This window comes from Platalea leucorodia, assembly GCF_965183815.1.
Source record: "Platalea leucorodia genome assembly, chromosome: 15".
Classification (NCBI taxonomy): Eukaryota; Metazoa; Chordata; class Aves; order Pelecaniformes; family Threskiornithidae; genus Platalea; species Platalea leucorodia.
The window spans coordinates 2,006,581-2,020,325 of record NC_138837.1 but is presented as its reverse complement, the minus strand read 5'-3'; the positions used below and the strand labels follow the sequence as shown (position 1 = coordinate 2,020,325).

General features: G+C 42.7%; 1 protein-coding gene across 7 annotated transcripts in view; it reads left to right on the top strand.

Moving 5' to 3' along the window:
• The window catches only part of CRB2 (crumbs cell polarity complex component 2), a gene marked incomplete at its 5' end in the record, with an annotated part of 77,091 nt that overhangs the window by 23,279 nt on the left and 40,067 nt on the right, over positions 1-13,745 (top strand). For 4 of the 7 annotated variants that reach the window (XM_082327782.1, XM_082327785.1, XM_082327781.1 and 1 more), the window contains one exon: positions 10,781-10,853. In XM_082327782.1, coding sequence (XP_082183908.1) covers positions 10,781-10,853 — 73 coding nt within the window. Of the gene's footprint in view, positions 1-2,863; positions 3,237-3,882; positions 4,056-10,184; positions 10,338-10,780; positions 10,854-13,745 lie in introns of those variants that run through there. The other 3 variants (XM_082327784.1, XM_082327783.1, XM_082327786.1) reach the window with 2 other exon arrangements.

Genomic DNA, 13,745 nt, shown 5'->3' with positions numbered 1-13,745 from the left:
ATTTAAAGCATCTTCTCTTTTTCTTTTTCTTTTTTTTTTTCCCCTTTTGAGTGTTTCCCTGCTCTCTCTCTCACCATTAGATGTTCTGACTATGGACTTCAGGAGATCAATATGCTTTTGGTATTTAGAGCCATTATCATTCTGAGGCTGTACGACTAGTATGTATTCATCCTATTAACATCTGCTCAAAATTCCCAACATCCCACCCCAGCTAACAGAGAGCGACCGTTTTGTCCTTGGTCAGGCGCCTGACACCTGGCGTATTGTTGGACAGATTCCCTTTCGCTCCTCCCTTTGTTTTGGCCTTATTTCACCCCCAGAAGCTCAGTTCCAGCTGAAGATGGATGAATGTGTCCCTTGCTGCCGTGGCAATTCCTGTGTGTTACTGCCCAAGTGGGTTATTTGGTTCCTAAAGCGTAGGAACCTGTTCTGACCTAAGAGTGAGACTCTCAGCCCACAAGGATGTGCTTGTAATTGAAGTACCATTTCCGTAAAGTAATAGAAAAAGACAAGAGATCAAGTCCTCTGCCGGGCAGAATCAGCAAATCACTGTCCTTACTGGCTAATTTAATGGAGGATTATGAGCTTTAAAGTCATGGAAAGAGGATGAGCTGTGGCTTTGACTTCAGTGTTAACTCCAGTGGATATTTGGTGGCAGAAATACAAAGTATCAGCTTTATGATTTTAACAGAAATTGCCTATAGGGTGAAGTTACTGAGGGAAAATAAACAAGGAAATTGGAGTTAGGTATATATCAGTGTCGAAGTTAATGGCCAAGAGTGAATTCACTGTTTTAAAATCATGTCTGAAGGACATAACCTCTTACTGAATGGGAAGAAACTGTTTCAAGGTAGAAAAACAACGTGTTGACATTCCTGGCTTTCTCCCATGCGTTTTGATTGCTTTTGTTTTCTCATTCATGTACTCCTGAAGGTTGGTTGCTATAATAAGAGGTGCTGGATCATTCACATATAGTGTGCACTCTTGAAAGCTACTTAGGGTTAACTCTGACTAACAAAGAAAAATTCAACATATTCAAGATTTCAGGGAAATGGCTGTATGATTCCCCAAGTCACAAGAGGAAATGTTGTAACAGCCCATGCAGTTGACAGCATTGCAGGTTGACTTCTTACCTTTCTAAGTGAAACGAAGCTGTGAAATCTCAGAAATACTGGGTGCTGTGTAGTGATTAATCTTCGTGTTACATTGTCTGGCCTGAATCAAAGGAAATGCAGAAGCAAAGGGAACCTATGTTTTAACAATCTTTACAGAGAGGTTGAAATGGAATTGAAGAAATTTTCTTTTAGTCTCATATAGTACAAGTGACAGTGGTTTGTCATTTTCTTAGAACACGCACATCTAAAGAGATTTTCTCCTTGCTTCTTGGATTGCATTTTCTCCAGAGTGGTTGCCCTACTGACCTCTGGGAAGTGAGACTAGCAGAAATATGCAAAGTCCCTTGGTTCAGAGCCATGCATTAAAAAGGCTTTAGGATCAAATGGAGTTTAAATCTTCAGCCAAAGATTTTTTTCGAAAAGCACTGATAGGCCCTCATGAAACATCTGTGACTCACTGAACGTACAGGTTAGCAAAGCTAAAGAGCCAGAGATGGATTCATACACCATGGAGCGAAATTACATTTCTGCAACTGTTCTACTATTACAGGAAGCTCAGCCTTCTATACTTTGGCTTGCCTTTTGTCACAGATACAGGAAAAGAAATTTTTCTGAAGTCATGTCCTGTAATAGAAAGAGGAGGACCTAAAGCTGAGTTGGAAGCAGAAAGATTCATCATTTTGCCAGATAGTACAGCTAGGCTGGCATATGCAGTCACTCCCAAAGCAAATGAGAATTAAATTGTCAGGTTTGTGACTTCTGTCTCATAAAGCGTTCAAGCATAATAAATGATGCTGACAAACTGGTCTTGGTGTGGAAAACTTCTCTAAAGATACAAGATGCTGCTTCTTACTGGGGTACGTATATGGTTGACATAGTTACAATGGAGTTTCTCAGGGATAAAATGGATAGTGTTCCAGTAAGCTGTCAATTACCATGTTTCTGTCCAGAAATTATATGTATAATTGGTGAATGGCAAGGCTGAATTGGCATTGGACATCTGATTTAAAGTATTAGAATTCTTTCCATGTTTCTTCCCATAGTTCTTGGGAAGTATCTAGATCATCCACCTGAATATTTTGTATACAGCCTCGTAAGAAGCCTTATGTTTCTCATCAGAGAGAGATGCTTTGGTGCTTATTCTTGCTCTTACTGAAACAATCGTAATACTGATGAAGCTACTACCATTGTGCTTTTACCAGGATTTCCTGGTGCTCTTTGCCTATGGTTGTGTTCAGAAGTAGGCTGGAAAAGTTTAAAACAGTTCCCCATGTGTTTGCTTTGATCTGCTGAGGTCACTTTCTAGTGTAAGTTTTTGAGTGTTCGTGTGAATATGGACTCTTCTGCTGCAGACTTTGCTGCTGCTGCTTCCCGTTCCCACACCTGAGGCCTTTGGCAATGCAGTCATGGAACTGATTGCTCTTGAATTCCAGCATGAGCGACAGAGGCCCTCAGCTTAAAAATGCTCCGTACAGTAAAGTGCCCAGTCCAACACCTAGAACTGTACCATTCCCGCCGAGTCAGTGTGTTGTCATCACAGTTGCTGTAAGGCACAGCCAGGCTTGGGTATCACATCTCCTTTTGCCCATTGTAGCAAGAAAGCCATATTGACCTTGTGCAATGTGATGTATTGTGTATATGAAAGTTGATTATATCATAGTTGGACTTCTTGATTACAAATCAAGATTATAGACTGCATTTTAATTCAGTATGCTATAAAAGCTTCATTTTTCTTTTTTTTTCCCCAGAGGCCGTCGAGAGGATTTGGGTTTCAGACATATTGATGAACTCCCGTGCACATTCAGCACACCAGTTAGCGGAGCTAAAGATTCAAACACTTGTGTTGCAGATCAATATCACCTTTTGCAGAAGCTCAGCAGGAGATTGTTTTGCCTGCTGTTGGAAGACATGAAGTAGAAAATGTGCATAAACCATGCTCCCCAAGAGAAGTGGAACAAACGAGAGCTTCCCTCAGGGCAGAGAGAAGTGCTGAAGCCCTAAAAACCTCTGCCTAACCTTGTCTCTGGTCCAGTTATGCAGTTAGAAGCAAACAAGGATATTTTTCAGAAGCGGATGTGAGGGATTAGGCCTGATTCAATCTGCAAGGATCATAGAATTAAGGTGGGCATATCTTTTGCGTTTATTTTTTACCGTGTCTTTGAAATAAAGTTTGATTTGAGATTACTGATATCTTAAGACCTGTAACTGATCACTCATAAACCTTCACTATTCTGAAGTTGGGAAAATGCTTAGTATATTGGTACAATTCACCTGTTGTATTTATCATAACTGATGTTAAGCTGTCTTCGGCAGGGAATGTATATTTCCGTAACATCTAATTGTATAGGTCCCTAGTCCTTGATTTTAGTTTGCGGTAATGCAGCAGTACTAATAGAGAATGAGAGCATTAACTAAATGTGGGATTGCCTCTCAGCTCAGATTGTTGTGATCTGACATTAGTGCTGCCAAAGTAGTCATCATCAAACCCTTTCTACGCCAGAAGGAAACAGTCAGGAGTATGAGTATATATCCTTATTAAGTTAAATTTGCTGATTTACATGATATTTTCTTTTCTTAAAGAGGGGTCTACACATACAGAGCAGGTCTGGAAGAATTGTTGTCAGTGTGCTGACAAGTTAATTATTCAAGTCCTAGTTATGAAACAAGTTCAGTGTTACTGACACTGGGAAGAAGCACACTTTGAAGACCAGGAGAACAAGCTTGAATTTAACAATTATGTAAAGATCTGTGTTTGTCGTTCTTAAAGGTTTGCTAAGCAATCTGAGAAAGGGATGGCGATGGAAACACCAGGATTTAGCATCTCAGCAAAATGAAATGTCTGCCCACATGCCAGTGCATGCTGCAGCAATCCTTGCAAGGCTGCCAGACCCTCTTATCCAAGTGACAGCAGATCCAGCAACTTTTGCAAACCCCATTTAGGTAAGGCCGTTATTCTGGGGCATGTGGGAAGAAGAAACAATTGACTCACATGGGAGCTTCAGACTGAAATATTCTTAGAACAGAAGTTAATTTAGAAGATGTTTGCTACTCTGTGTCGCTGTGGCACAGTCAATGGTTATGTTAATATTGGTGTGAAACATGGCCTAGAAAGTCATGAGTGTGCAAGCCTAAGTACTGAAAGTAGCTGGACAGTATGCCCAGCCTGTAAGTCAGGAAATGGAACATAAGGCTGTTTCTGTATAGTTGTCCCTTGCCTTCGTGTTGACAAATGTGTGTGTTTAGTTACCTGGATCAGATTTGGAGGTAATAAGAGTCTTTCTTGAATGGAGTTTTTGGTAAGGTACAAATGCACAAAAGTGACCCCCACATCTTTGGCTTTTTGGAGAAAATTACTCATTCCTCAACGTTTGGCACATCCGTGGTCTGCATCCATTTTACTTCCTGCCACCTACTGTGGTAAGAATGTTCAGTTTTTCCCAGAGGCCTCATTACAGAGCAGACTGTGTGCATGAAGTCTCTGAGAGACTACAGAGATTACATCTGGAAGGAAAATGAGGGAGAGCTTGCAGATTTATGCGGTATTCAAAGGAGTCATTTCCATGACAGAGATAGATGTCATATACAGGACTTTGAGGCTAGACTCTGCTTCAGAACACACAGCTCACATGGTGCAGCGAGGTGTGTTTGTCTTTCAGGCCCAGCTGGGGGCTTTTCTAAAATTCCCTTTTCCCCCACCCCTGTGTTTGGCCTTCACAGAGTGCAAACTTCTGCATTACAAGGTTCCTTTCACCCAGGCTCTGCTGCAGGGCATAGCTCCCTTACTTTGGCTCTGATTATAGGTTCCTTTGGTTCTGGCTGAGCATTTAGCTTTCCCCCTGAAGCCTGCTAAGCGCCCTAGGCACCAGCATGACTCCAGGGTTGCCAGCAATGCAGACATTTGCAACAAACATATGCTAATTCGGAAGGTTGCCTTTCAAAGCTGTTTTTAGGCTGGTAGATCAGAAAACTGCCCAGCACTGCCCTCCAGTGGCTCGAGAGGCTCCCTCCAAGCAGTGATAATCGTAGTGAAAAGGGTATTTACAAACACGTTGGACCATTTTGACAAAAACAGCAGCAAAAAGGCCTCTCAATAGTCAACACAACTTCAAAACACTCTTAGATCCAGGCAGTGTATTGGACACATCCTTCTTCCTGCTATAACATTTTACTGCAGAAAATCTTGCCTGAGACCTTTTTTACGCTGCTGGCTGCTTCCTGTTAGCTGATCAACGTTCTCATCTTCCCATCTGCCAAGAGAGGCCCCGTGGAAGGGATTCACCTCCATCGAGGCAGCTGTAAGCAGTGGAAGAGGATCAAAGGGGCTTAAAGCTGACCTGCAGCACTCCAGCAGGGTCTCACATAGATCAAAGGGTACACACATTGTTAGAGCCTGGCTTCCGTAACTTCCTTTATAGATAACTTGGCAGAAGTATGGCCCTGTCTTTACTACGACCTCGTCTGCGCATGTTGTGAATGGGCTTATATGTTGGAGAGGAAGCTATAGGTGCTATGCATGTATTGGATATCCTTGTTACAGTTCTTATAATTTGTTCTTTTTTGGAATGAGACATGTAATGAAGATCTCTGCACAAGCAGCCAGTATTGCAAGGCACAGTAGGTGATTTCAGACTTCAGGCAAAACTGCTTCAATTTTGTCCCCTCAAATCCTAACCCTAGACCTCCCGTAGTCTGCAGACAAATACGGGAGTCTTCCGAGAAATTGCTGGTGATACGGATTAGGAAAAGTTCTGCTTAAGATGTCATTTCTCTGTAGAAGTGATATTCTTTTAAGAGGACCTGGTGGTGTCCCAGTTTCTCAGTTAAGGCAGGATTTCTCTGACGTTTTGCTTGCTGTTTGTAGCTCTATGACTGATGTAAATCACGCATTTGAGCCCGGTCGCTGGTGCATCACAAGAGTGAGAGCCCGTTGCCACGGGATGGCGCCTGATGGCCAGGCTTGCTGGGCTGCATCTCTGGGAAGAGCTAGGCCCCAAGCCTACGCATATGGGATAAGCATGCTATATTCGGTCTTAACCCACAGAGATATTTCCTATGAAATTCTTGTAAATAAGAGTTCATTCTGCCTCTGTCCTGCTGGACTGCCAACCCTCTTCTTCCTCAACACTACAATTTTATCTGAAATTGATTATTGTGCTCCAGGAAAGTGAGACTGGGCCAGAACTCTGACCATCCATTACATGGCTCTGTTGAGTTACTGCATAGTAAGAAATAGCAACCTTTTGCTATTTCTTGTCCCTTTTGCTATTTCTTGTCATGCCAGTTATTTCATTGCCATTACCTAGGGCTGACCAGCGTTATATGTTCAATACTCTTACCAGGCAGCATGATTTACTTGCCATCAGTTCTGATTAGCAGTGACAGGAAACTAAATTTATTGTGTCCAAAAAGTGCAATTAGGATGTCTTGAGACTGGAGATCTTGTGTGATTTTGCCAAGTTTTAATAGCAACTTTAAAGTTTTGACTCACAAACAGAACTTGTCCTTGGCTCTTCTGATGTGTGGATGTTGCACTAGGTTGTACAGTGTTCAGCGTGCTGCTTATCACGGTCCTACAGCATTTCAGGATGTGTTTAGTTGCATTCCTCTGGCAGCGCTGCTGATACACGAATTTCTTTTCAACGCTTCTGTTTTCACACAATGGCCTTTGCTTGAGTTTGTGCAGTGCAGAAGGGACATCTAGTGGCCAGACGGAAAGGTGGCGACAATGGGCAATAACTGATTATTACAGGAAAGAGCCAATTTTGAGTTAGAGATGGGACCCCGGAGAAGCGTTCCATCACCAAACTGCATTTGAGCTTTTCAGTTTACAGAATTAGCCTGTGAGTCTGTAGGCTTGGAATTCCAAAACCTGAACTTTTTAAAAATATACCTGGCGCTTTTCAGCAGTGATAGAGAGCAGAAGAGCACACTGAAGCAGTCGTTTTTTGCACGCTGTTTTTGAGTGTAACTGGAAGTTTGTTTCTTAACTAGCTCAACTTGCCAAGTTCTAAGTCTGCAGCCACTGTTACGGGCTCCTTTGTTTATGGTTGTGCCTAATAACCCTCAGACAATGAAGCTGGAGAAAAAAATCAGATTTTGATGTTGTTAGCTTGCATTGTTCAGTTCAGAAAAGTAGATTTGTATTCAGTGGTGAGGTTCCAGAACTGTAAGGAGGGAAGGTGAGGCTCTCTTCTCTGAGGCAGGTACAATATGTGTGTATGACAGGAGATAGGAATGCATTTATTCTTACCAGCTTCTGTCTGTGATATCGGCCGTCATATCACACGTCTAAGCTATAGCATCCAATCTGTAATATTAGGGTTATTTTAAGCCCTGTGTGAGCAAAGATTGTGAAACACATGCAAGCATACATTGTTCTTTGAATGGAAAGCGCAGACTTTTGCTTAGGTACTTTGCTGCACAGTTCATTCTTAACTGTTTGTAGAAAAATGTATAGGATTGTTTTGTGAAAAGTATATAAAAAAGTATAGAATAAGAAGACAGGAAGGTTCTGCTGAGTACCCCAGACCTACTCTCTCCCTTTTCTCTTAATCCAGCTTGCCTGCTGCTGCCCCATTTTCATGGCATGCATTTCCGGCTTGCGAAGTTTCCTGCCTACTGGCTGAGAATAGAAGCCTTGCTGTTATGCTGTCCTTAAGTCTCTTGTAATGAGTGTTACACAGGCGAAAGCAGCTGTGTCCTTTGGCTCTAGTTTTAATACTATGTTAAAGAGCAGATTATACTGACGTTGGACTGCAGCGGTGCGGAGGTAGCACAAACCATGGCCAGTTTGGGGAAGGCTTTAGCAAGGATGACTAAGGACTTGGAGCTTATGCTTTAGATAACAAATCCACCCAATTGTGCTCCTTCTTTGGAAATGTAGTCAAGCCTAACAAATCAGGGCCTTAACAGAGTTGCATTAGGGTCCTTTAATTGGACTAAGCTGGTTAATACCCACATTGGCTTTTGTATGCCCAAGGGTCCAGCACAGAAATGGTCTGCCATTTATGCTGGTAAAATCTCATAAAATTGCAACCATGAATGTTGAAAAAAATAAATTCTAATATCCTCACAGGTAGACACTGGATTAAGGTATTTTGATTATTTTAAGGAAGTCGGATGTCTTGACTGATGTGGGCTTCGTTAGCTTGGGTTTTGAGCGACACTAAATGAGCCTTAAGCCCTGGCAGACCACTTGGGTGTGCTAGCAGTTAACAGTGGTCATAGAGAACAAATGAACACTTTTTTTTCCAACAGGATCATCCCTCATAACCTGCTCCAACCCCAGAACTCACAATATGTGCGGCCGGGCAGCAGGCATCAGAGTCTCACCTCTGTCTGTGGAAGATTTTGGCTGAGAACCATATACTACTGCCATTTCCCAGGTTGCTCAAGTCCAAACCCTGTTGTGACAAATGCATGAAATGGTACCTTCAAAAAGGTACCATTCATAAGGTACCCTACCATTCATAGCGTTCCTGCGTGCGCAATGTTGGTGACATATCGGCCATGTTAGCAGTTCAGTTCAAACCCATCAACGTTAACGTGACAGAAAGACCAAATGAAGACGCCAGAGTAAAACTCAGTCACTAGCATGGAAGCTGCTGCTTGAGGCGTTGTCTCAAATGTACTGAGAGACACCAAGAATGTTCCTCTCTGGAGCTTTTTAATTGTTCAGCCTCTGCTAAACTGTTCTGCTCTTTCCCGAGTCTAGCTCGTGTGTAACAAGTCTTTCCTAGCTAAGGGCTCTGGCAGGGGCATGAGGTGCCACAGGCCACGCAGCGCAGCAGCAGAGCTTCATGAAACCTAAGCCTCTGTGGGAGGACCTCTACTTTCTTATGTGTAGGGGTTTGTCGCACTAATTCTGCTTTGTGAAAGCTGAGCATGTCCTTCAGGTAGACATATGAGCCATAAATTACTATGCATAGTTTTATTTCCTAAGCGTTGTGAAGTATTGCACTAATCAACTCACAGAAGTGGCTGTATTCAGTGGAGGAAGAGTGGTGGTTTTTTGCAGTGTTAGTTGTGCGATGGATTCATATGTATTTGCTTTGATTTGGAAAAGGTGAGTTGTTAGGGTAATTCACACAGGTGAGGCAAAAAATTTCTGAGCAGAAAGATTCTGCACATGTCAGCGCTTGGTTAAGTTGCCTGACAGCAAAATGAGAATCTAAAGAGAGAGAAATGAGTTCCAGATGGTTGTGGTAACTGGCAAGAAACTAATACTGAGGCTGATCTTGAGAAAACAGACTGAGGACACCAGAGATGAAAGTGGGGGCAGGGTGGTCCAGATAAGGTTGATAACACATGATATATCATCTTTGGGGCATTCCAAGGCAGGATAGTGAGATGAACCATTTGTTCCTGAACTGTGGTGTTTTGGTGTTGAAAACGCTCTTGCTGTGACTGTTCTGCTTTCTGCACTGAAGGTAGAAACAATGCAGTAAATATCCCCTTTCCCCGCACATGGCCCATCAGCCTCCGTCCGCTCCGTGAGGATGCTGAGGTAATATAAATTACTCATTGTAGGATTGCTGCTGTTTTCATCCCGTGCAGCCTAGGCCTATCTGCACCAATTCCTTGCTATCTTGCATATTTCTTGTTTAAACTAGGAATTTGTGTGGCATCTTACCTGCCTTCTATTTTTGGTTGTCAGTGGAAGGGTAAGGCAATGTACGTAATTCTCATTACGGTTAATTTAATCCAATTGTGATGTGGATTTAGTGGTGCTTAGTAGGTCACAACTGAGTGTGGACTCTGTCTTTTTCCAGTTACTCTCATCAAACGATGGGCACGGATAATTTTTTCCACTTGTAAAACTAAACACGTGCATCTAAAGGTGGTGATGTGATTTGGTGCTTGTGTTATGAAGATTCTTCTCCTGTTGATTTCCATAACTGTTCCTTAACTGGGACAAGAGGGTTCATGTACGTTTTGTGCCTTCGTATGTCTTGTGGGTTCACGCATCTCGTGATGTATGAGAGGCAGCAGTAAAGACTAATGTGGGCTACCTCTGCTCTTTGGGATTAACAGTGTGCTTTTTGTGTCTTATTTTCTCTTTGAACAAAGCGGCCTCTATCAGAAAACTGTGACTGATGCTCGTCTGGGATTTGTTTGTAAATACGAACTGATAGAGAAGCCTGCATCCTAGAAATGACCCCTGGCCTCCTCAGTCCCCAAGCCAGTTCTGAGCTCCTGTCACAGCCATGGAGGAGACACCAGGTTTGTTTTCTTCGTTATAGAGGGGGAGTTCAAAAAGCAGAACGCAAAAAACCACACAGGGTCCTTTTTCCTTTTTGCCTTGTACTGTGAATCTCCCGGTTCTTCAGTTCGTCACTGCCTTGGGCAGCCCGGGCTGTTTCAGAGGCAGGCCTGTGAGCCCTCCGGCTGCTCTGCCTGCAAATCCCCCTTGCTTCGCCCTGTGCAGTTCAATCCGTGCGATCCAGGCAGCGTTTTCCCTTTGTTCCAGGAACACGAGTGAAGCCTTGGTGGACAGGGACTCTGTCCACGGCGTTAGTGCTAGTCCCCAGTTCCCAGCGCCGGAGCCCGTGCCCGGAGTAGGGAAAATTCGCCAAAGTCCGTGATGTGGGGAGAGCCGGTGTTTGCTGGCTTCCAACTACTGTTTCTCCCCTGAGGTTTTTAGAACAGCCACTCTTAGACTTGTCATGGAATTAAAGAAAACTACATCCCGGGCGTACAATGCTGCTCTCCTGCTGCCACTTTTCCTCTTATTTTGGGGTAAGTTTTTGTCTTCTGTGCCTGATTCTTGCCCAGTTACTATGCAGTAACTTTGGATCACATCTGTGATCTGCCCTTGTATTGCAAACGTAACTGAACAAAATGTCACTCTCACAGTTAGATTTGAAGTCTGAAGTCTGGAAGATAAACGGGCATTTCATTCTAGACATGTTTTTCCTTCTATTTATTTCTTGTCTCCTTTCGTCTTTCTCCCTGGGTACATGTACGTATGCATTTATTCACAAGAGCTAAAAGTGTGTGCATTTTCATGTAATTAAGTACTCAGCTGTTATAGTAACCATTTTCTCCACTGAAAAGTTCTGAATTTTACAGTTGTGCCCATAGAAATGGGCAGAACTTTATTTCCATTCTATATGCTTTAGAAATACATTTAGGCAAAAGAGGAGTGTACGTAGGGGAGTATGCTAATACGGTGAAGTGCCAGATACCTCTGGTAATAAATGTGGAGGAAGAAGACAGTACATGAGTATTCTCACTTAGAAGTTCTAAAGAAAGCAGATCCATCCCGAAAGTGCAAGAAGTGCTGAGGTAACAAAAAAGTCTGTCACACTGATGGAGGTTTTTGTTTTGGTTTGTTTTTTCACATTGAAAACTTACTTTATAGCCAAAGAATATAATTGAGTATACTAGGATTCTTCAAGTTCACATGAACATGTCTTTGGGTTCCAGAAGTCACCCTTGTATACAATTTCTTATGCTCCCTGAAAAATAGATTTCTCTGTTTCTTCTGGAATGGGTGTCTGGTGATCTGCTGGGCCTAGACATCTGTTTTAGTCATCTAGGGATTATAAGGTCATGTCAGGAACATGTCCAACCTTTTACTGGAAAGTATGATTGGGATTGAACCGGCCTCCTTATCCTCCCCTCGGCACCGCCAGGCCAGTATCTGTGTATAAAAGTCCTGTTTGGTTTCCACTGAGGTAGGACAGGAATGATCAATGACATGAAAAAGTGGAGCTAAAATATGGAGAACGTGCAGGAAATACAGTCAAAGTGCCTTTTCTCTGCTAATAGCTGCTGAAGACTGCATTTGGCATTTTCTCACATTAGTGGGTGGCATTTATGTGCTTTTTGAGAGTTGGAGAAAGTTTTCAGCTTTTCCTTTGATTCCCCAACAGTCTTTTTTTGCCCTCTGAACTCTCCCTAAATTTCCTTTGCTCTGATCACCTCAGACTGTGAATATGAAAGTCAAAATGTGTTTTGATTTTTGTCCGATTCCCACCCCCCCACCCCCTTCATTGTACCACCTTCTTTGTCTGGTGCATTCGCTCCAAGTGCCTGGAATTCCTCTGGCCACAGGGAAGCAGCAGGACTGTCTTTTGTATCTAGTAACCATAGCTACTGGTTTGGAGTGTGAAGCAATTATGGTGGCTTTGTATTGTGCAGAAGGAAGGCGCATTGCATATAGGGTGTTGCTCAGTATGTGGCTGCCAGAGAGCTGGCATGTTTCTGGGGATTTGTGCTGTTTGACCATTGCACTGATAGCTTTTCACTCTTGGGTAAAGGTCTTTTCTGGAACAGTGACTTACTGAGAACGTTGTTTTCTTTTGGAGTGCGGGTGGATGACACATCTTGATATAGCCAGCAAAGCTCAAGGGAAGCGGTAATTTCCAAAGTCTTTCCACCTGCTCCTATTTTGCAAGGGGAATTCTGCCAGATTTTAACTGTAGTGAATGGTGGTGTTTATGTAGCACTTGTAGAATTTTAAGGCCATAAGGAAATGCCTTTTCTTGCCCTTGTGAGGCATATGACTATTTTTATTTTATTTCTCATTGACTGAGTCTAAATGTCATTGAAGCACGGAGTGGTTAAGTTACTTGTTCAAAATTTTTGAGAAAATTCTGATTATCCAGATGGCCTCTTGCAAGCTGTAACCATAAGACCACCCTGCAGCCAGATCCACACTGTCTCCAGTTGTTTAAAATAAACTCCAGAGGGACAGGGGTACAGACTGTGCATGTGACTCCAGTTTTACTGCTGCTGTCTGTGTAATGGGCAGAATGGCTCTCACCTTAATTTGTTGTGTTCTAAAGGAGATTCTGGAGGGCAGAACTGAGTGTCTACTCATTTCTGTTCCCACAACTCTAGCCAGCAATGAGCACAGTAATTCACATACCTTTGGCCTGGAAAATGCTTTGGACGCCTATTGAGAGAGAACATGTGCAGACAAACCTTTTTCTGGCAGTTTGCTATCTGCTCTAATGCAAGCTCTTGAGATTAGCTCGGGCATTCGGACAGTTTAAATCTTACTCGCTTCAAAACATGGAAACAAATAAATACAATCTTTTCAGCTGTTTTGTTCGTTGTCAGTATATTTAAATAAGAATTGGAAATTAAAGCTTGTGACTCAATCTGATTAACTGAATACACAGGAAACCCCCTGTCTCAGTGTTTGATCTGTGGAAATGGCTGAGAGATCAGAGAATGTGTAAACCATGAAGGTCAGCTTGGAGGAGTGTTTATTAAGGGAAAATACTGGGCTGTCATAAGCACAGAAGATCAAAGAGTTACTGTGGCAATATAGGCAATGCTATCATAAAACATGGATTTATAGCTCCTGTCTTTCTCCAAGTTCTGGAAGCATGATAATAGGAGTTACATCTTCAAATCTGCATTAAAACCGTGAACAGATAATGAAAACGAGCTAGCTGGCTACTTGTTCTGTGTTAAGAGTAAGTTTAATTCCCTGAAGTGGTATTTCCGATTAATGCTGTTAATGCCTCTGACCATAATATTGGCACTGCTCAGCCCTGTGGATTGCTGCCCACTGTTTGGCACCATTTAGCAATTCACTGGGCAAGCTGGGTGGGAGAGAGACAGCAATCAGCATTCTGCTTCTTTGAGGGGGTAAATATTCTGCATATTTCACAA